Source organism: Falco punctatus (genome assembly GCF_963210335.1).
Source record: "Falco punctatus genome assembly, chromosome: 4".
NCBI classification, from domain to species: Eukaryota; Metazoa; Chordata; class Aves; order Falconiformes; family Falconidae; genus Falco; species Falco punctatus.
In genome coordinates, this window is record NC_137583.1 from 21,412,493 (window position 1) to 21,435,367 (window position 22,875).

The window sequence follows — 22,875 nt, forward strand, 5'->3', positions numbered from 1 at the left end:
GCATGTTAAGCCCCCTTCCATAGTGGGTGTCAGCGGGGCATGGGGGGGACTGTGGCTGGTGCTCCCCATCACCCCTCCTGCCAGGTCAAGCTGAGTGCTACAGGGCAGCAGCACCTACAGAGAACACAGAATAGTTCATCTGACAAATTAGAGTGATAAAAATGATAGAACAAGGCAAAGCAGGCAAAGCTCATTAGTGCACGAAGCAGCACTGGGGGTGTATTTTCGTCATTCAAATCTGGCATGAAATGGGTGCACTGCGAAGCGGTGCAGAGTCCACTGTCACATTTGCAGGAAAAATATTTAGCATTTTAATGCAAAATGGTCATTTAGGTGAACCAGGATCTACCACTAAATTTTAAGGAATATTTGATAACTAGAGACTTCAGGGAAGGCTATTGGTATTTTTAGGATGCTCTCAGGAAGGCTATGGGGAGTGCTATTTGGAATTATTCTGTACTTGAGGTATTTCAACATTAATTGCACAGCTTTACTGAGAGATTACTAGTTTTAAAGTTAGTCTCATTGAAGGTGTTGAATAATGGATGATATTAAACTTTGGGATAGAGATGCAGTGGATTTATTTGGAAGACATAGGCAAGAGATACCCGAAATCAAACACCTGTCAAAAAATGGTAGAATAAAAGTTATGTATGAAGTGTAAGAACTGACAGAACGTACCTTACACACTGATTCAGGTAAAGTATAAATGACTAACCATGTCACGATTTTACCTCTTTTTCTGGCTGACTTTCTCAGCAAGATTGATTCGAAATCCATCTAAGCCCTGAAAGGAATTAGCAGGAAACCACTTTGTTTGACAATGCCAGAGCAACCAGCAGCAATACCCCAAAATAAAGCCCGAGCCCTGCCTAACCAGGGGGCCTTGTTCAGTGCAGAGAAGCATCGGTAAGTCATACAAACTTCTCACTCATACCCACAAATGCAAAAGAATTATTTCAAGAGAGAAAAAAACCCAAGTCTGAAATTGATCATGAGGTATACTAAGGCTGAGTCACAAAGGTATCTGCCACCGGTGATTTTCTAGACTGTCCTGCAGAAGGCTATATCATAAAATATTGTGAACTTCTTTGTTTGTAAACAGGGCAAAATCAAATCTGAAACAGTGATATATCCCATGAATGCCTGGGTGATGTCTGTGAGCTTTGAACAAGTTAAAAAAGTAAGGAAGTGTAAGTTCAAGTGCTATCGAAGTAAAGCCAGGTGAGATACTTTTAAATACCTTTCCTTATGGGAGCTCACATTTCAACATCTTATTGGACAAACCAGGAGGTTGAAGATAGAAAATTTATTAAGAAAATAAATCAAGAAAAGTGTAATTTTAATAAAACCTGCTGAATAATCTCAGTTCCAGAATTTTTTCCTCTGTGTGGGGATGCCCTAGAAACAAACCCCCATGTGGGGCTGGGGGGGAGGAAGGGGCTCCTCGAGGCTGTCTCCTTCCCATGTCCTCTTCCTCTCCCTGGCGGGGGTGAAAGCTCCTCTGCATGGACTGTACCTATACGGCTTGTTTTTACTGCAGTGGCCAAATTCCTTCCCAGACCTGCTCCCCTCACCAGCAGCACTTGCGATTTCTTTCTTAACCGGACGAGCGGTTAAAGCTGGTATTTCAACGAAATGTGCGATGAGGTGTTAAGAACAGAGTTACAAAAGGTGTTCAGAGGACACCAAGAGTTTAATCCAAGCCCCTGTGGGCTGATCAGGGCACTAGCATCGTGTGAGACCATCCTGGGGCCATCTCTTGCAACTTTTTGTTGACTGTCCATTGCCAGCATGGGCAGCATCGGCAGCGTTGGGTATAGCAGTAGAGGAAGTCGCCAAAATGTACACCATCATGGGCAAACCAGCCACATTACTCACTTCAAATGGCCCAGACACTTGAACGCGGTGGACTACAAGTGATCTGAGAGCTGACCTGGGCAAGGCCACACAGCGCATCCTGCCTGAAATCCTCACCCATTTATGCAGAATGAGGGTAATTTTCAGTCTCTCCTGCCCGGTCAACAACCACAGCCTAAAATGTATTTTTAACTTTATTTCTGATTATTGTTATACATATTTTAGTGGCCCCTGTTTTTGCATTAAGCTTAATGGCTGTATACACTATTACAAATGCAGTTACCTGTCATACCATTTATACCATCTCATTTATTCTGAACAATACAGCAGCCCATGCCATAATTCATCAGAATCAGGCACTGATTACTGAAGTGGGTAATTGCACAGGCTGTGGCTCGGTGATCAACTCTGGGCAAGGCATAGTCCAAGAGACAGGATCAAATACAATGAATGTGATTGCAGTAAAGGTGTTTGCTGCTGATAGGTTGCATTTTGCCATGCAACGTAAATCACCGGCATACAGCTTGTAAAATATTGGTGCCTTAGTCTCATCTACAAACAGGTGTGTGAAATAATACTGGTCCAAATGCACAGCTACTATTGCCCTCTTCTGGATAGAATACTACTAATTAATACCAGTAATAACAGACTTGTTTGTGCCTAACCTCCCTGCTTTAAGGATCAGTAGTTTTTATTGCATGTCTCTGTAAAGTGTGTGTACATCTGCAGTCCTTCTACTTTATATATATAAAGTCCTTCTACTTTCAAGATATCTCTCTCTCTCTCAAAATTCAGCCCTATACAAAATATTACTACGGATCCAATCAATGGCCTTTCTCTGCATGTGGCTGTCCTGACATGTAGTCTATCACTCATCTTCTCCTGATTAAAAAAACCCAAACCCCAAAGAATACCAAACACCCCACAATACCACTGCATAGGCTTGTAAATATCTCTGTAGGTCAGGGGAAAGCACAAGAAAAGGCCAGTCCCTGAACAAGTAATTTTGGAAGGTATGTCATGAAACTAGTACATCTTCTGAGAGATTTATATAATTCATATAAATCATTATATGATAAATCATAAATTTATATAAAGCATGATGTTTATACAGGGGCAGGGAAAGTCACTGGGTAGCATCTCAGCATCCCTGCTGGTTTTATTTCTGACACTGCAACAATACACCTTGTACATTGTGACTGTTGCTTTTACTTTGCAATTGCACATGTACAGCTAATTGCGTCTGAGTCTGGAGTATCAGCTGTGGGCCACCATTGGGAAGAGTATACTGGTCTTGGTAAAACACAGTCTACTTCCATAAGAAAAATACCTGTATTCCCACAAGTCCATCAGGTAAAAATCACAGCCTTCTTGTTCCTCCTTGGTTCCTGTCGAGCACTAAAGTTACTTGGTTTAAGTGCTGTCTCTTTGACATCCCCTCCTGTGGACTCTGGAGTGTAAACGCCCAAGTGAGAATGGCTTTGCAGCTTAACCGTGATCCACACTGCCTTTCTCTCCCACAAAAGTCCACACTTCAGAAAGCAGATGATTGTGCAAAATGAACAGTGCAAACTGGATTTTCCACCCACAGTTCCCAGCAGCACCATCACTCACACACCCAGTAAGCCACTAACATCTCACAGTGGAAATGCAGCAACAGAGGAGCTGTACAGAACCATCTTGCAAACACAGCCCAGTGTCAGGAGCCATTTCTTGGCTTTGTGGTGAACTTCAGTGTTAAGCTCCTTGCTGGGGCTGGTTTGCAAGGTTTTCTCAATCATGCATGGGGAACAGACAAGGGGAACTCCAGGCTATTTCCAAGAAGCTGATTGCATTGTTCAGAGACGTTTCTGGTGGCTACACTTTCAAAAGAAACTGCACAGAGATTTCTGTTTTCCTTTTATTTCAGGGTTTTGGAGAAGCATTAATGCTTTGCTTTTGGGTAAAATTCAAATCAATGCAAACCTCATAAGCCAATAAAATTTTATAGATTGTTATCCAATATGTAATTTGTTACACAATACCTATGTGGCTTTTGTTTATTGAGACATAAAGACTTTACTTTTTTTAAGGTAGATTTTATGTGAGAAAGGCATAAGAAGGAATAACCTTTCATACCTTTTGTGCCATAAACTAAATTACCCTTAACCTAAATCATTTATCATCTAGTGGCAGACTAATGAGACCACAATAAACAAGAACAAGCTGTCTGAAATTTTCTTGCAGGGACAACTTTTATTTATATCGGCACAGTCTTTTGCTTGTAGCTTCATGGGTTGGCCACATGGATTGTATAGTGCATAACATCAGATGCTCTGAACAGTAACCAAAGAAAACTTGTGAGTCTATAAAGCTTGTGAAAGGGACTTTCTCACCGTTGAATCACATATCACAGGATGTAAGTGCAGAAGAGATGTTACAGGATAGTTGCATACTTTGTTTATTTTCTGGTAGTAATTTCTACTGGACTGATGCAAGGAAGGGAAGGAAGGTTTCATTTCTCCAGCACATCTGAACAGCAGTCTGAGGGCTTACTCAAATGCAGATCATCATGGCTTTTGTGATCTGGATCAAGAGGCTTGGAAAACCTTTCAGAAAGAATGATACCTACCATATTTGTGAAATACATTGTAATGTACTGTGCTTACTGCTAAGATGTTCTTTGTCTAATATAACATTTTTCTTTGCAATATACATTGGTCTGTACACCACATTATTTTTACCAGTGTAGTTTCAAAGGAAAGGAGCGACACTTTGGAGTAAATGCAATTTTTTTTCCTTTTTTTTTTTTTTTTTTTTTTGAGCCAGACACACAAACATAAAAGAAGCTTTTACTCAGTAGGTCCTGCTTGAAGTATAAGTGCACTGACCTACAGATCCACACAGAGAGTATAAGCCTATTTAGTGCAACATGTGATGGTATCATAACTAAGATATAAATCTTTAGAAAACTGATCCAACTCTTACTGAAGTCAGTGGGTTATGTTTCTCTGACTTTCAGAAAGACCGAATCAGACCTTGTATGCTGCTTATTAGTTACATTAATTACTGTGTGATTTATCCTCCACATAATGTAATTGTGCTTGATATATTCTGCTGTGTACAGAAATCGAAATACTTGTTGATGATCTTGCACACTGATGAGGACTGATTTGCTTATTAAAGAAATAAAAGCTAAAAATAGTGGATCCCCTTAGACCTAGCACTTGCTGTTTCCCCTAACAGCTAACAGATGATAGATTTTTCTAAGAGGAGCAGACCAAGAGAGGAATCTATTCATTGGTCTTTGCTTAGAAGCTGTGAAAATTTAGTTTTGTGTGATTATTAATAACAACATTGTTTTATATGTCACGAAGAAAATAAATAGTCCATTATTTAGATCACCACCAGTAAATGGATGTTTTCAGGAATGGAATGCAGGTCCATCATCTTCTTCTTATCATCTCTACTCAATCTTCTAAACTTTTGCTGAACCCATAACATATGCTGCTAGAGAAAATTCTGGACTGCGAGAGAGGCTGAGTCAACGAACAGAGCGACATGCAGTGTAACATCAGCAGAAGTTATTAGTGCCCACATGCAATTTATGAGCACAATCAAACATGCGGATGACAAGAAGTTGGGGGAGAGCTGCAGTATCCCAGGAAACAATCTGCATTATTAAGAACATAACTCCGGTGAAAGTATGATTAGCATACAAAACTGCAGACACTTCACTTCAAGATCCTCCTCAATGTCTCTTCTTCAAAACAGGAAGCGCATTTAAGCCCATTACAGACCGACCTCTATTCTGAGGTTTTACAAATGCAGTTCCAAGGCAATGAGCAGAAAGGTATTGATAGAGCAGCTCTGCAGGTATGCAAAACCGAAAAATAATTTTTCTGCACTCCTTGGGATGGGTTTGATGGTCCTGGCAAAGCATTAGACTGGGGTTCTTCTGGTTTATTTATAGTACATAGTTCTATACATTCGTCCATAGCTTTGAATGGCAAAGATACAGCTATCTCTGAAGGTAGGCTGTTACTGGTATCAATGCTGGTGTGCAAGCTGAACTGGTCAGAACCTTTCTTAAACATGTCCTAACCTGCAGAGTCTCCTGAGCCCTAGGAAAAGGATACAGCAGGACCTCAATGGAAACTTCATTACTTGTATGTTTTGGATGCCTGTCCCATGGAAACATGCACCAAATGAGAAGGAGGGGGTATAAACATGGGCTTTTGACTGTTACCAATCAAACTACTATTTCAAAGGAAAGAATCTTCTAATTTGTAGTCCCAGTTTAGCAAAACATCTAAATACATATTTTGCATTTAATACAAGAGTGATCTTACAACTACAGCAAAGAATGCACAGGAGCACCTGAAAATATGCTAATTAATAACTTTTACTGCTAAGGACCAACCGTTCTACAAACTTGGCATTAGACAGACCCTGAAGCAGCGAGCTTGAAGTCTAAAGACCCTTTAAATTCAGTGTTTTCCTTGAACAAGTCCTTACATTCCTCTTGATGTCCTCTGGGTAGAAATATTAGCAGTGTTAAATAGCTAGCCTCCAGTTTTGAAGATAATTTGCCTCAGGCACCTTTAAAAAATGTAGGGAAAATCTTGGTTGTTGATTTGTATTATTTTTATTGATGTGGAAAATGTGATTCCTTATTAAGAAATGCACTCATAGATTTGTTGTGACAGAACATTATTTTCATGTTCTAAATGTATTTGCAGTTGTTTTGGTTTAAAAAAACAGGACAACCTTTCTAAGAGGTTTGGGGAAATCACATGCTTTAACAGTGACTCCAAAAGGCAAAACTCGCTTTTGATAAGGGACAAAGAAACGATAAGGGGTTAAGGAAATATCCTCTTTACTGTGGAAAGACTGATTTTGATATTCTTAATGTCTGCTAAACCAACAATTGTAACAGTTTACAACAAACATCTTGATGCAGGTGTGAAACCAGAGAAAGTCGGTCCCTTTTATCTCACTTTCAAAAGGCAAAGATTGCTTCTTGATTTAAGATCCTATAGAACTGTCTATGGTTGTGAGGGCTTGAAGAACTTCATGAGTATTATTATATCCAGCTTGGATCATTCTACATTCAGGAGAGAATTTTGGAGCATTTTCAGTTGTTTCTACTACTCTACTACTATAGGTTAGTTTATACTACAGAAAATGCTTCTCTGCATTGTTGAGGATTGAAATGTGGTTAGCATGTGTGTGCAGGTGTCAGTACTTAGGGTTTTGCTTGGTAAGCGGCGTGTTCTTGACTAGGTTGTGAATGTTATACAGAGAGCCTACAGTCTATTGTATGGATATAGATATGTTCAGCTACTTCTGAGAGCTGCCAGTGAGGAGGATCAGTGGGCCTGCAGCCTGTGATCGTGAAATTGGACCAAGACAAAGAGAAAAGGATCAGGCAGTCACCTACAAGTAGCACAGCAAACAAGATAAAACTGAGAAACTCTTTCCTTAGATCCTTATGAATTAGTTCATAATACACTGTATTTTTACTCTGTTGTTTAGCAGTTAAAAAAGTAGGTCTGATCGTAGATCTATGTGGAGGAATTCAGACTGCAGTGCTGCAGTCTCCTTCCATGGCTATAGCCCTTCCGAGAAACAAGCACACAGAATCCCAGCACTATCAGCTGAATTTCATGAGTCACATCAGCAGAAATACCTATTCCTCACTGAAAAAAAAAAAAAAAAAAAAGCTGTGAAGCTGAGATCAGCTATGTAAATCTCAGAAATCTGGCCTTGAACATTTCACTTATTCTACCACTACAAAAATGCAGCCACACATGGACTGAGAATGCAGCAAATGTTTGAGAAGTACAGAGAAATGCTTAGAATGGAAAACAGAGAATGGGACAATGAAAAGGGAATGAGTAACAACTAATAACGCAGATGAATTTTCATCATCTTCCTTTAACTGACACAACACTAATATTCAAAACTTCAAGATTTTTCATTATGGTAATTTCTTTTGTAATTTGTGAGTGTGGTGCAGCTCACCTAATTACTCAGGACTATGGTGTGTTGAGGGATGTGCATAGATCCCCAGCACCTAGTTGTATTTTGGGGTACCTAATCAGCAGAATCATTTTCATAAGTGCTTTGCAAAATAAGTGCTCCTCAAAATGGCCTTGAGTAAGATAGCAGTGTGTTTAATTCACTACTATTTCTTTTTTTGTATTATAACAGATCATTTGGCGTTGTGCAATTTGCTCTCGATTATTCTCTGTGATTCCAACAACATATTTTGGTGCATAAAGAGAATCTAAATGAAAGTGCTGAATAAAAGGGTGTAAAAGAGGCTTCTCAGAGCATTGATGTTACAAGAAAACAGGTTAAAGTCCTATTAGTTTTCAATGTACAGTCTAATAGACGAGAAAACAAAGCAGAAATGAAAACGAAGTTCTGCCTATGGAAAAAAAAATTCAATGCCAGTAAAAACCTCTTGCTAAATATTTATATCCAGTCATGGCCAGGTTTGATGTAAACAGTTTTCATGGACCTTCACATTTTAGCATTTTAGAATTGATATATTTTAAATAAGAGCATACATAAATAAGTGCATCCTAAATATTATCTGTTTCCATGTTAGGAAACCCCGAGTAAAACCATTATTTTTATCTTACAACAGATAAATTTAAAGGCTTTTTCTTCCAAATATCTTTGGTCCTGATTCCTATCTGGTGCAAATTAGCATTTCTGCATTAAGCTCAAAGCTATTCCTACTTACAGCACTAGAGTATCGAACCCTGTTTACCTGTCAAAAACCGAGAACACCTCCAGAATAGTAAGTTCAAGTTCAAATCTCTTTAGTGTATCCAGGAAGAGAAAACATTCATAAATACTGATTACTATTCAAGCTAACATTTTGCTTTTCTAACATATTCTGAATCTATATAAATTGTCTGATGCATATCCAGCAGATGCAAATGTATTGATACTTGCATGCGTGACTTGTATGGAGTGCAGTATAATTATTGAGAAATAGAATCAGTTTCTAACAAATCATCTGCCATGTGCAAAACAGGAGTCTAGTAGTAATTAATGTAATAAAATGTATTAATGTCTCTCTCTATCTCTTTCTTTTATCTTCCTGGTGACACTTGATAAGGTCTGCCTCCTGAATGAGCAAACAGCTCATACATAAGTCCTAGGAAACTGCATCAATTGCACAACTCCATTAATAAACAAACAAAAATCAATTAATCTTAGGCTTAGAACTATATCCTATTTCTCAAAAAACTTGATACAATTGGTATGTTATATGAACTGACTTTGAAGTGACTTTGAACGAACTTTGATATGTCTATGGAATTCTAAGCAAAAAGAAAAAAAACTTAATTGTAGGAAAAAGGAAAATAGATTAGTCTTCTTTAAAATACGTCAAATTGTTCTCTGTAATAAAAGGAATTTCTAAATTGTGCTTATATTTAGACCATGTAAACATGTGCTTCCCCATATATATTCAAATATGCAGCTCATAATCAAGTTTTCTTTTCAAATTACCAGTTTAAATAGAAAAAAAGAAGTCTGTTAAGATATACTATGATTTGAAACATGATCATCTTCTAAAAATCAAAGCTGTGCTGAATGTCTGATGTGTGGCAACTTGTTAAAGAAAGACATGGCTATTTATATTTATTAAACACCAATAAATAATATTTCTTCAGAGCCTTAATTGAGAATAGTGGACCTTCTGTTCACCCGGTTTGGACTCTCTAAGGCAGGGAAGCATCACGCAATTTCCAGCCCCTCGCCCTTCCTCCTCTCTGGCTTACCTGGTGCATAGACTACAACCCTCAGGCATGCATCGCGCTTTACGTGCTCACCCTGTCACATAGGTGTGAAGTCAAAGTCATTTCAAGCAGTGTCCGCTGGCTCTGCTGCTTGGACCAGGCTACGTGTGGGTGCTGCAGGTGAGGACAGAGCTGCAGGCTCCTTTCTCCTAAATAGAGACCGAAGTATTAGGGATATATAACTACAAGGGAATAGCACAGGGAGATGGCTAGTATCAGTGGGCTGGCAGGGGACAAAACATGCTTTAGTGTCAGACCTTCATATGAGCGGGCTTTGCCTTGGTTGTTAATTAATTTCATTATTGTTGATCCAGCCTGAGAACCCTCTGCTCCCCACTCCTGTTGTAGCACCCAAAAACCTTCTATAGAAAAGGCACTCGGTATGGTGAAGACATTAGAAACTCCAGCACTTTACTCCCTGGCTTTTGTTTGAAGGACTTTTATTTAGCTTCTGCATTCCACCAGCATCCAGATACACTGTTCAAGCAAAAGAGGTAAATAATTTGTATGCCTGTTCCCTTCTCCAGATCATCTTGAACCCTGTCTAGACATTAAAACAATCTGCTGCACTGATTATTCTACTTGGATATATCTCCTATCTTAAAATACATCGATTATGCTGAATTAAGTCCAATTTCATCTAGAAACCAACTGGTTATTTTCTTCTTTTCCTCATTATCAAAGAGATTCTAAATGATAGTAATAAACAGAAATAGCATCACCAAGGAGGAAGGGAACAGTAAGGATCATCATTTCACACTGAATCATTTACTTGTTAAACAATAAGCCCTGAAATTAACTTTCCCTCCTGACACACATTCATGCACATATGCATGCAAATAAAATGATTAGAGACTTCATCTTAGGCAAAAATAATGGCCATGTATGGTTCAGCTAATCTTAAAGTCACCCTGGCATTACAGTTCTGCCTTGCTCCTATTTACATTATTTAGCATTCAACTTAGTCTCATTGCCAGCTGGTTTAAATTCATCTAACCTATAAGCATTTGTGTCTGCCGAGGTCAGCACAGAAACAGTCCTAGCTTCTTTATTTATCACTGCACAGCAACGTATGGCTATTACAAAATCTAAATATTTCCTGACAACTCTCTGAGGACATCTAAAGATAATAATTTATATTCATGATACTGTTAATACTTTCTGCCAGGCTGAAACCAGTTGTTAATAACTCAGCAGACTTCCAGGTTCTTGTCTAAAATTAGCTTTGGTTTCACTTTTTGTTGTTGTTGTTGTTTACAAATATCAACTCTGATCCATGAATTTCTGAGGCAGGAGTGGCAGGTGGACTCCCTGGTCTCCTTCTGAAGGTGTTTCTACAAGCCCCTCGTTCAACAGAGCATTTCTCCAACTCTGCAAAACTGAACTCCACTGACGTTTTGCACAAATGCACATTCACTCTGGGAAGCAAGTTTGGTGGATGGGTGGGTGTCTCTGCAGTCCACGTGCAACCATGTTGTGCTGTCCACTGGGAACCCCCATGAGTGCTCACCCCGTGACTGGTATTCCCAAAACTCAGGCTGCATTGGGGCTTTGGTTCACACCTGCTTTTCCCCTGCCACACAGCTGCCACGGCTCCTGGGTGGGTTATATGCTGCTGAAGTAAAGCTGCAGTCTGACTGGAGGAGGGTTTTTGGCTTCGGTTTGGGCTTTGATTTTTACAGGACAGCCACTGTCTTATATCTTGCTGTAAGATCTGAGTGGACACAAGATGATCATCATTCTTAACAGGAACTAGGAAGTGCAGTGTCAGTAAATCAAACATTTATTTTTCCAGGGTAGGTTTTTTCAGCCATATTAAAAAAAGAAAAGAAAAAAAAAAGAAAAGAGGTAGTTCGAAGGACCAAAACTGGTGCTAGTGTCTTGCTGCCTCTAGTACCAGTCAAAACTATTTCAGGTGAGTTTAGGTGTCATTTTGAACCCTAAAGGAGTCAGTGTGGACATCCTGTCTCACTGCAGGTCTACAGGAGAGCCTGCTGAAAGCTCTTATAAATTCCCTGCCATCATAATGCTGGAGTGTCTTCAAGCTTATCATTCCTGGGACAAGGAGAGTGTATCACCTGCCCATCAAGAGAAGATTAGAAGCAATTCATTAGCACGTTTTCAATAAAAGAGAAAAAAAGGACTTGAACACCTTTCCCCAAAGCCTAGGAAGTCTTTCCTTTTCCCTACAGCTGCCCTGCAGTACCTTGTTGTTCAGCAGAGAAATCCTCCTGCCTTTTTCCTGAAACCAAGTCCCAGGATGACTTGTTGCACTGTAAGGGAGCCCAAGAAGCAGACTTCTGATGTACCACATCATTCAAGTGTCATGTTTAATATCCACTCAATACCCCTCACAGCACTTGTTATGTCTTGCTTTCTTTCATACCTTGTGCCTGACGTTTCACATGCAAAGCACATAATTCCTCCCCTTTCTCCCCCAGAAGATAGGATATGAAAATGAATAGTTTCTCAATAAACTGCCTGTAACGGTATTTTTTTTAAGTAGGAGAAGCTGCTAGCTAGGTGTTGTGATGACAAGCGACTGGTGCCCTTGCTGGGTTTGTGAGCCCAGCATTTGAAGCTGGCTGGTTGTAATTGGGAGGAATAACAAACGATGAGCAACAGTGAAATGAGAAAGGGAGAGATCATTTCAGATGTTAGAGCAATAAACCACAAATGAGATTCTATGCTGGTAAATATATAATACATCAACAAGCCAAGAACAATAAAAAGAGGGTCTCTCTCAGTAGATGGCGAATTCCAGCTGCATACTGATCAAATGAGGTTTGTGAGGCATCACAGGGAAACCCCCTCTGCCATTAGCTCAATGAACGTGCCCAGTTGGGTGTCTCTTGCTGAGAAGGCCAGAGGCTTGTTATTACACTTCGGAGAAACACAGCAGTTTGACTTTGGCTGGAGTGAAAGGTACCAAGCGAGGTGACCTGGCACTGCATCAGTCCCTCCGTGCACTGCGATTCCCTCCATGCTCACCAGCTGGAGGTACAGGTGCATAAGAAATGCAGAAGGAAAAGCTTTGCAACTAAGGGTATTATTTTGTTTGAAAGGAGGGCACCATAAAGATATCACAATACCTTTAATATGGATTTTAATAAAAAGATCCGGGATATTAAATATGAAGCAAGCAAAAGATTAAAATGAAAACACTGAATAGCAGACTTTATGGTGGCACAAATTAAAGCGTTCCTGTGATAGAAGTCTCATATTGAAACAACTGCTGCATGAGACCTTGAAAGAGGTGAAGTCTTCAAGATACCATTGTAAAGGTTTATCAGCAGTTCCTTTATTAACATCCCTATCCTTGAAGAAACTTGCACAGTATCTTTTGATGACATTCTAATTTTGATCCTATTTTACTGAAGAAATGGGAATTTTGCTACTAACTTTTGTTGGAATAGAATCAATTTTTTTTTATTATCATTATTGCACTGATAATATTTGGAAAGCTGTTTTCTAGAGTTCTTAAGCTTTTACTGACAGATATGAAGTAGATATTAAACTTCATCTGTGAAGAATAACGTATGCTTTCCAGTCTCAGTATTTAGGTACCATCTAGATGTTTAGCTTTAGTGTTTGTGAACATGTTAAAAGAAATGCGATAATTAGTTTACACTTTATATTGTCAGGTTTGGTAAATTCAACACTTTCAGATCTCTTCAGAAAATGTATTTCATAATGTATCAAAGTGAAAATTGATCCACACTTACACTTCAGCCAAACCTTTTAAGCCTTTTATCAGATCTTTTCTATCTCAATGTTTGCTCAGTAATTATTGTAGACTGTATTGAATGATTAGTAGAGAATGTTTTAGTTGTTGGAAATTGTCTATATGATGACACCTTCAGAACTCTAATTCAAATGGAAAATGTTCTTCTCTGCACTTCACAGAAATCTCTGAAGGCTAGGCTGAAATTTTCATCTCATCAAAACTTACAAAAAAGATTTCATACAGGTGTTTGTCCATTCCCACATAGGTAAAGGTTAAATGAGAGCAGCACTATTTCAGTCGAAGAATGTGTATAGCTCCTGTATTTGGCCCTTGCAGTCCTGTCAGTTACTTGGCAAAGAGCTGGAAAGTCCTATACCAGGAGGACTACCTGGAATGACTCTGGAGGACCGAAGTCATAACCCAAGTCCTTATATGAAGCTAGTGTGTGGGTGAAGTTGCCATCACATTGTAGCAGATGCTAACATCTTTCTGCCATGTCTTTAAATAAGTATTCCAATTCGCAGGTTCTACATGAGAATCTGGACTTCAGGCACTTTAGCATATGAAACATTATATGTTTAATAACTGTGATTGTTTCTAGTTTTCCCCTATAAACATTTTGATGGCAGGTGATACTCCTAGTGCTGGTACAGAGACATGGAAAGGGATGAAACTAAAAGAGCGAGAGGTGATCTGTCACCTCTGGCCTGATAAAAGGGAAAAAGGTTTAGATGACCTAAGCATTGTGTTGGAACTAAGGCAGCATTAGATCTTGTTCCTGCCATTGTGAGGAAAGTCATGTCCAGAAGGGGCAACAACTGGAGCATGTCTAGGTCAGTCCAAGCTCCCATCTCTCCTTCCTGCGATAACCCTCTGTGGAAGGTTGGGGAATACCTGGATCTTGACTCCATCTGGAGTTAGACTGTGACTGGGTTACACAACCAGGCCAAGAACTTAACATATTCTCAAGTCTAGGAACATAAGTAATAAATTTTGCTTTTTCTGTCTTCATACTGCATACGACACAATGGAAGACTTAAAACTGCAAACAAAAAGGGAAGTGAAACGGAAAACTATACTAGGTTAGTTCTTCCAGCATGTCTCCAGGATCTGTGCATCTGCAAATGCAAAGAGATGGCAGGTCAATAGCACATAATCTTTTGGCGAACCACTGTACATATCGCCTACAGAAACTCCTGAGCTTGAATTAGTTTTGCCTTCCCTCAATTGCTGGAAACATGGCAGTCATTGCTAAATGCTACTATCACTGCTGCAAATCTTTCTTTAAGGTTATCCATTTGCCCCAGGAAGCTTTTGTGGCTGACATTTTTCTTTCTATCAAACAACATAAGATAAATTATTACTCTACTTTGCCTCACTCCTGCCTCACTTCTATTTAGTTTATGAAAAGAGTTGCAGGCTAGAAATCCACTGTCAAAGGCACCTATGCTTATCCCAGCTACGAATTTAATGTAGAAAACACATTTTCCTGAAATCAGAAGTGATAATTTCTGCTAGGAATAGAGAACACAGCGCTGAGGCACGTATAGCTGAAACTAAAGCACAATTGTACTAGGGCATGAGACCTTGTGTTTCTTGGTATCACATTTCAGAATCTTAAAGATGAGGAGCTTACTCACTCTAAACGGATGCTGATCCTCACTGCTGCCTCCAGGAATATCAGTAATGAATACTAATGTTCATGACATATTTCTAAACTACTTAAACTGATAGAATTGCTTTTTACATTACACAGGGTAAAATGAGGTGACTAACTAACAAAAAACAATAATTCACTGAAAATTTTAAGAGACACATGCAATGATGTGCCTCACTTAATTAAGTGACAAATATTTCACACAAGCCTGAATTTGGACAGTCCTACATATAAATGATGTGCCAAAAGATAATACTCCATGTAATAGAGACTACAGAACAGAAATTACTGCAAAGCAATATATTGACTTTGTAACTATATGTTGTCTTCAATTGACTTGAATCACAACATGTTTATATACAAAGCTAGGCATGCTAAGTGGACACAGAAACCATGGAAAAGGGATTATAAAGAGTAATGCAAGTATTGGGATTTTCTTTATAACGAATTCGGGGCCCACGGTTCTGGCAATGGGATAAGCAGTTTACTTGAATGCCATTTACCATTCTGGGCAGTGTCAACCCGAACTGGTAGCATATTTTAGTTTTATCGCTTCCCTGCAAGGGATTTGTCGATGGGTCTGGACGGAAGCCAATCCTTGGCACAGCCCAGTGCTGTTCATGAAAAGCTGCAGGTGTGAAGACATACCCTGAAGTGCAATATATTGGCTGTGCAAGGGCACCCCAACATCTCCTACACAGACTAATATCCTTGCTCCACGTGTCCAGGAGTAAGAGACTGATAGACCAGCCAGGTTTTATAATGAATAGAAAAGACTTCACCACTCTTCAAACAAAACCAACTCCTGTGCTTGTCTTATCCCATTCCACCACAATGAGATATTTCTGTCTTTATTTATCATCGGCATCACTGCAAAGAGCAAAAATAGAACCATAACTTTATATGTAAAAAAACCTCCTAAACAGCTGAGATGATTGAATCAAATTATACCTTTGTTTGTACTGTGTATGCATACACAGACTCACATACATATATACATATAGAGACATACATATATATAAAGCTAGTATGTCTGTATCTCCTAAATTACAAGGAAACATTACCAGCAACGCTGGTACATGAGCAATGTGAGTACATGAAGCAAAATTTTATATTGCACATGAGACAGCCCTTTCAGAATGATTACTAGCATTGCATACTGTGTATAAACTGAAAAAAAGAAAATCAAAGTCCTAGTAAATAAACTCTGAACAACATGGTTCGTATGAGATAACTGCACCTTTACTGTGCTTTCCTAAGGCTTGGTTAAGCACAAGGGCTGTGATTGTATTGCAAGAGTTTTATTCATTATGACTTAAGCAGTTTACTGCTGAAAGACATTTTTATGCTGATTTGTCAACAATGCAACACACTGGGGTTTATATCTTTCAGTCTTTATGTTTGGGTTAAATACAGCAAATTCTCTCATTGCCTCTTTCCTACCGAGACACGGTTACTTACAGTTGTGAATGCCCACACAAATGTTTGTGCTATTGCATTAAACCAGTGCATATAGATAGAATGTTCCAGTGAAAGCGTGTCACTAACACCTTCCCAGGGCATTGCACAGCAGTGCTAGCGGGACACTAACTGCACACAAAGCGCACAGGTATGTTCCACAGTGCACTGATGGGAGAGCGGTGCTTCTCACTCAGCTTTCTAGTTTAAGTTCTCTAATTGTTGCTGTCTATGAAAATAAAAATCACGTGAAAAATCAAAATTATTTCTAAGATATGGAAATCCTGTTGTGTCTCATACTTGACTGTTGGAAGAAGGTGTGAATCCTCAGAAGGATCCTTCATCATGGGAAGATGAGTAAGTTCAGGTGATGCAGGGATGGTGGATCCCGTTTGCTGGGCAGTTTGCTCAGCCCAAGCCTTTTGCCTTGTCCCTAGAGATCACAGGACTACCAGAGTGCCATTAATATTTAGTAAGCAGCAATGGCCTTCCTATCTGCTTATTTCAATACTGATGAATCCATCTGGGGAGCTGAGCGAGGCCTCATCATAGACACTAGAGTCCAGACCATGGCTCCCCGTATGCCAGTATGGTGCCTTAATGTGGGGACTTTAAGACACAAAAGCATCTACAGTGTCACACCACGTGTGAGTCCCAATGTCACCTGAAACACAATGAGCTGTTAGGATTTGGGAAAATGTTTTGAAAACACAAGATTTAAACCATCCCTGAAGGCTTTATGTACTGAATTTGAATTGTAAATAAGCTACAATATTTTCTGTTTCCCTAGGAAAAGTAAGCAACAGCAGTCAGGAGTGAAAAACAAATGAAAATCCAAGTTCTTTTGTGAAAAAGGAAAATAGGAGCGATCACTATCGGAAACCTTAGTTAAATAACACGGAGTACTTTCCTCCTTTGAAATATGGTTCAATAATTTTAAATAAGCAGTAAGTATTACAACAGCATAGGTAAATCTTGCTGGAGACTGTAAAACTGGTCGCTTCTGCTTCTGCTCTGGTAGTTACAAGTATTTGCTATTCAGTCTGTTATGGGTATCTGGAAAATAGTTTGAGTGCAGAAAGCGCCTCAGGGATAAAAAGTTTGAAAAGAAAAATGTAGCTGTATATCATTGGCATTCATGAGAAAATTCACATTAGATGCCTTCAAATCAGGTGCTCAGGAGACAATATAGAGATCAGGAGCAACGGTGTGCCAAGAATGCAAGCCTAGCTGGGACAGACTCAGCTTATTTTCTGGCAGATGAAGAATACAAAAGTATGGAAGGCCAAATTCAAAAGATAATATAGATGTGTGGAAGATGGTAGGAGGGAAAGCTGAGGCTGCAGCAAAAAAGGTGTGCATGTGCTCCCTGGATTATAGCCTCTTCACATTTTTATTCCTTTCCTCCTATATGCATTCAACAGATCTCTTTCTATAGGTAGTTACACTAATACACCAGCCCTGCAGTGAATCCCCTCTGCCAGCACAACTGTGGAATTTAGCTCCAAATCCCTGTTGTTACACACTGTTTCTTTCACCAGGTCAAAAAGTTGCTATTTCTGCAAACAGAGCTACATTTTGCCATGGGTAAAAATGTCAATTTCCTTGAATTTAGCTAAGAGCAAAATCTCATCATCCCTGCTGCCTGACAACTTTTACCTCAGAAAGATGCCAGTTCACCACCTGAACCGACTTTTCTTGCTTTTACAAAACTAACAGACAGTTGTGGCAGAAAATGTGAACTGGTGCACATTTTCATGAAAACTCAGATGACACTAGAAGTGCATTTTCTCCTTTGTCACTGACTTGATCTTGTAAGTGGTTTGTTACCTAAATAATAAGCAGATGAAGAAAGTATAGGTCTTGAAACCCAAAGCCTGGGCACCAGGCTGAGCCTCAGCTCAGTAAAAAATAAAATATTGGCTCTTCTGTTAATGCACTAAATATACATCAGGCCATTTTAATTAAAAAATAAATCTATAACGTATGTCCTTCTAAATTCCATCGCCAAGGGAAAACAGCAATACAACTGCATGCTTCAGATACACGACTGAAAAAAACTTTCCCTCTACATGCTAAGTGCAATGCCACTAGGTCAACGCATCTACTTGTATCCCATGATTACACTTAAATTTTTGATATTGCAGATACCCAGAAAGAAATGTTTGATGAAAGCAACACTTCTGTGTACTTTCTTTCCAGTACTATTACTCAGACTATTTGCAATGAGCAGCGGGTGCTGCACAGCCCATCCAGGCAGTGGCTTGCCTGTTGCTGCATGCAGAGCCAGAGCTGACCAGCATCGTTTCCCCAGACTTGTTTCAGACACCTTTCCTCCACCACAGTATTTCTATCTGTTTGTCTCGTATATACTACCCCTTCATGTCCCACACGTCACATTTAGATGTCTCAGGAATAGATATCTTCCATTCCCCCACAGATAAGAAGAAAAAGCAACAGCTTGAAAATATCTGAGGCTTGAGTCCTTTTCTACAGACTTGTTTTCTGTAATGGGAAAACAACAAAAAATGATGCTGACTACTTCTGTAACAAACATATTTGTATAAATTACATGCTGCTGACAAATGGACACGCAATCAGTATTTTTAGGGGAAAATGTAATGTTTCCCCCATGATCATATTTAACATACTTTGTTTTCCATCTATCTATCTAGACCGACTGTTCAAACTGTGGCATAACAATTAGAATAAGTGATAGTGTTACATCCAAAAAACAAAGAGTATGATGGCACAATTTATCTTGTTACATTTCTTGATTTAATGCCAGTCTGGGATTTCTAGTCTGAACCAGATTTTTCTTATGCTATAAATATTTCAGTTTTTTCATTTATTCTTGATTTAATTTGACAGTAAATAATCCCATGGAAGCTGCTGTTGGAAAGACGTTGTAAAAATTATTAAGTGCCTGTTTGCCAGTTAGGTCCTTGTGTTTGTCAGAGTGAAATAAGTAAAACAGTTGGGTTACTTAAAGGAAATGTGTGTGTGTATGTGTGTGTGTGTATATTTACAATAAATGCCCCATAATTTGCAGTCTCAGAAGCAGGAGATTTACAGTTCTGAGGACTGATCAATACCTTATAAGAATACAAAGAGTTTGGGGCATATATTCTGAATATTGGCAGCAGCAAGTACTTGCTGCTTGGTTTCAAAAGACTCATGTATAACTCAACGAGAGGAGAATAGAAAGCAGGGAATTTTTCAGAAGGATCTGTCCTTGCAAGAAAGTGCAAGTGTCTTGGAAAAGGATGGATCTGGTCAGTTAATTAGCTTTTATTGGTGATTTTTAGTTGCTCAGAATATTCCCCCTGGGAAGCATGTGAGTAACATTGGAGGGTTTAAGTTCTTTTTCTTTTGAGCCTTAATTGCCTCTTTCACCTTTAAAAAGGATTTCAGGTGATCTGCACAAAGTAACTCACACACCTCGTCTGCGATGTCCAGAAATAGGACATGTTTGAGAGATCTTGAGGAAAGACAGTTGGGTGGGACTAGAGCAGGCAGCACTGGGAAATGCTCTCTGTCCACATCAAGAAAAACAACCACAGAAAAATGCCCACCACAGGCAGTGAATGCAAATAGAAATGCCAACATGTGGGAATGCACAAAATTCATTGCAAGAATTTCACCAAAAGGGGATAAACTGTAGACAAATACCAGTTGTTACCTAATGATACTGTGAGGGAACCTCGGCACTCAGCAAGCCTCTTTGTTGGTAAATGAGCAGTTTGAGCCTCCCCACCCAGGGATGTTGCTGGATGTACCAGTCCTGACTGTTTGAGGACTCTTCCCGAAGGCAACAGATCTCTCCTGCCAACCTCTAGTCAGAAAAAAAGTTAAAACTGGGTCACAGGGGAAGGTAGGGAGTCAAAGTCACAAAATTAATATAGGAGGAATTAACACAAAATGTTAGTAAATAATTAAAATTACAACTTTTTGATCTGAAAGAATACATTCTGTTTAGGAAGGACAAGAAAAAAAAAGGGGTTTTTTTTCTGTCTTAAATATCAGACATGTGTACATCAGCTTCAATAAAATACTGAGAAAGAAGAGAAAGGCTGTGAAATAAATGTGATGTAATTCAACAAGGAAAAGTACAAAGTTTCACACTAAGTAGAATAGTTAATGCAGACAGTACGCACTGATCAATCAGTGCACTATAGCCAGGTGGTTTAAAGAAGGGGTTAGAGTGGGACCTGAACTGAATGCAAGTATAGAGATATATTAATAAAATTAGCCATCTTCATTTGGGAATGTGTAAATAGGAAATGGCTGTTCATCATCGCTCTGCCCAGCTCTGTGCAATGTGCTTGCAGATAAACGTCAGCTATGCTGAAATAATCCAGAGGAGACAGAACTGAGAAGAAAGGATAAAACAATGACTTGGGAAAAATAATATAAAACATAACAATGTTCTTCAAACATGCAAAGGTATAGAGAGAAATGTCCACATTCGTTAATAGTAGACAAATAAAAGCATTTATAGCCAATGTTAAGAATAACTTTGAAGCCAATAATGTCAGAGTTTCCTGAGGAAGTTATGAAAAGGCTTACACCACCATAGGTCTTTGAAGCATGATGGACACATATCTGTTGAGGATATTTGAGGTGCAGTTACTGTTGCCTGGGGCAGGACTGATGTATAAAACAACCACACAGCTTCTTTTTCTTTGTTTCTGCTATGACAGAATTATCCAAACTTCAATTTCTTTTTTTTTTTTTTTTTTTTAAACAGCTCAAGCCATTTATACTTTTAAATGACACAACTGCTTCAGCAAGCCTCAGATGTGTGTGAAGTAGGACCTCACAAAAGGTTAAAAGAAACTCTGCTTTTTCCATCCTTTTTTTCATAAACTTAGAAGCTTGTCAGGGTTCAAGGTTTGATCATTTCCTGCCTGAAATGGCAACTAGCAACTGTGCACCAGGTTTATATATGTCTCCCCTGAGACCATCTACAATTTTTAGGTGGCATGTATAAAAACCTATGAACAGAATTAGGTCCCCTACAGAAGTGGGATGACTTCCAAAAGAGCTGAATTTCTTAATTTTCTGAAAAGTATCTCTCTCACTCACATCAGCAATAAGTTTCAGGGCAACCCTGTATGATATCTTTTCACACTGGTATGAAAAATGAGACAAGTGAGAAGAGAATATGGATCTGTAAATGTGGATCATAAATGTAATTTCTCAGTGGAAAATTTTCATCACTTAGAAGTTTTAGAATGATTTTATGATTTTGTAAAGCCATTTTATTAAGTGATTTCTGGTTTCAGCTGTTTTATGAACTGATTCCCAACAGTAAATTACTCATTTGCTCTTTGGGAGTATAGGCCAAACAGATACTTTTTTCCCTGGCTTAATTCATCATATGTTGACTGAAATGTCAAAGGAAATTAAAGCAAATTGTTAGGTAAATCCTTAGGGGAGAATGTTTCATTCCTGAAGAATAAATCTTAACACAAAAAATTTTGTTGGGCTGTTGTTTTTTTTTTTTTTTTTCCATCGTGCAATTATGACATTGTATTGTCCTCTCCTCCCATATGAGATCTACCACTTTGTATCAATAACTGCTTATATGAAAAAACGTTCACCAAAGGATCCTTTCTGGGATCAGAAGTCAGACCACTACAGAGCAAGAAAAATCAGGAAGTGGGAGGGATGTTTAGGAGTCAAGAAGAGTACATTTTTGCAGACACCCTTTCCTCTAACCCAGCAGTGTTTGACGGCTGGACCGCAGGCAGATTTTGCTTTCTTACTTGGTGAAACTCAGTCTTGTGCAAGCGAACTCTGTGACACGTGGAGTTGATGCATGGGTCTCAAACATCACGTATGCTTTTCATTGATCTTGTTGCCAGCTTTGTGTCATTTGGGAATTATTTTTGTGCTGGAACGATCCTATCTAGGCTATTTATTGTATTTTGAGTGTCTGAGTCTTCAAATGGTGCAGTAGAACATGATTTTATACAGGGAAAATTGGGGTATTTATTTCAAAACTGTATTTTAATTACGCAATATCTCTTCCTGTTTTTACAGAATATCCAGGTAGTCACAGGAAGACACACTATACTTTCCACCGATTGGATGGGAGGAATTTTTGACCTTGGAAAGTGGAGATGGTGTTGCTATGGAAACTAATAAGTCTGCTGCCATTCATGAGCTGCAGCACAGGTAAAATGTTCCACTATTAGTGTTTGTGATTGATAAACCTATATCAGTATCATAATTCTTCTAGAAAGGAGAAGCAATTACCAAAACTAACAGTACTTATTCGCATGAACAAGTGACTAAGGAGCTTTTCATTAGGACATGCTTTAATTTTAAGGAACACAAGGTACTGCCTTTGAACCGGGAATACA

The 22,875-nt window shown here is 39.0% G+C and overlaps 1 protein-coding gene across 4 annotated transcripts in view; it reads left to right on the forward strand.

Annotated features, from left to right (window-relative positions):
* LOC308062777 (contactin-6-like) overlaps positions 1 to 22,875 on the forward strand; it is a 169,137-nt gene that overhangs the window by 26,570 nt on the left and 119,692 nt on the right. For 2 of the 4 annotated variants that reach the window (XM_080384700.1, XM_080384702.1), the window contains exon 1: positions 1 to 22,687. This exon is cut by the window's left edge and continues 26,570 nt beyond it. In XM_080384700.1, coding sequence (XP_080240826.1) covers positions 22,633 to 22,687 — 55 coding nt within the window. In that variant the 5' untranslated portion in view covers positions 1 to 22,632. The remainder of the gene's footprint in view (positions 22,688 to 22,875) is intronic. The other 2 variants (XM_080384701.1, XM_080384703.1) reach the window with 2 other exon arrangements.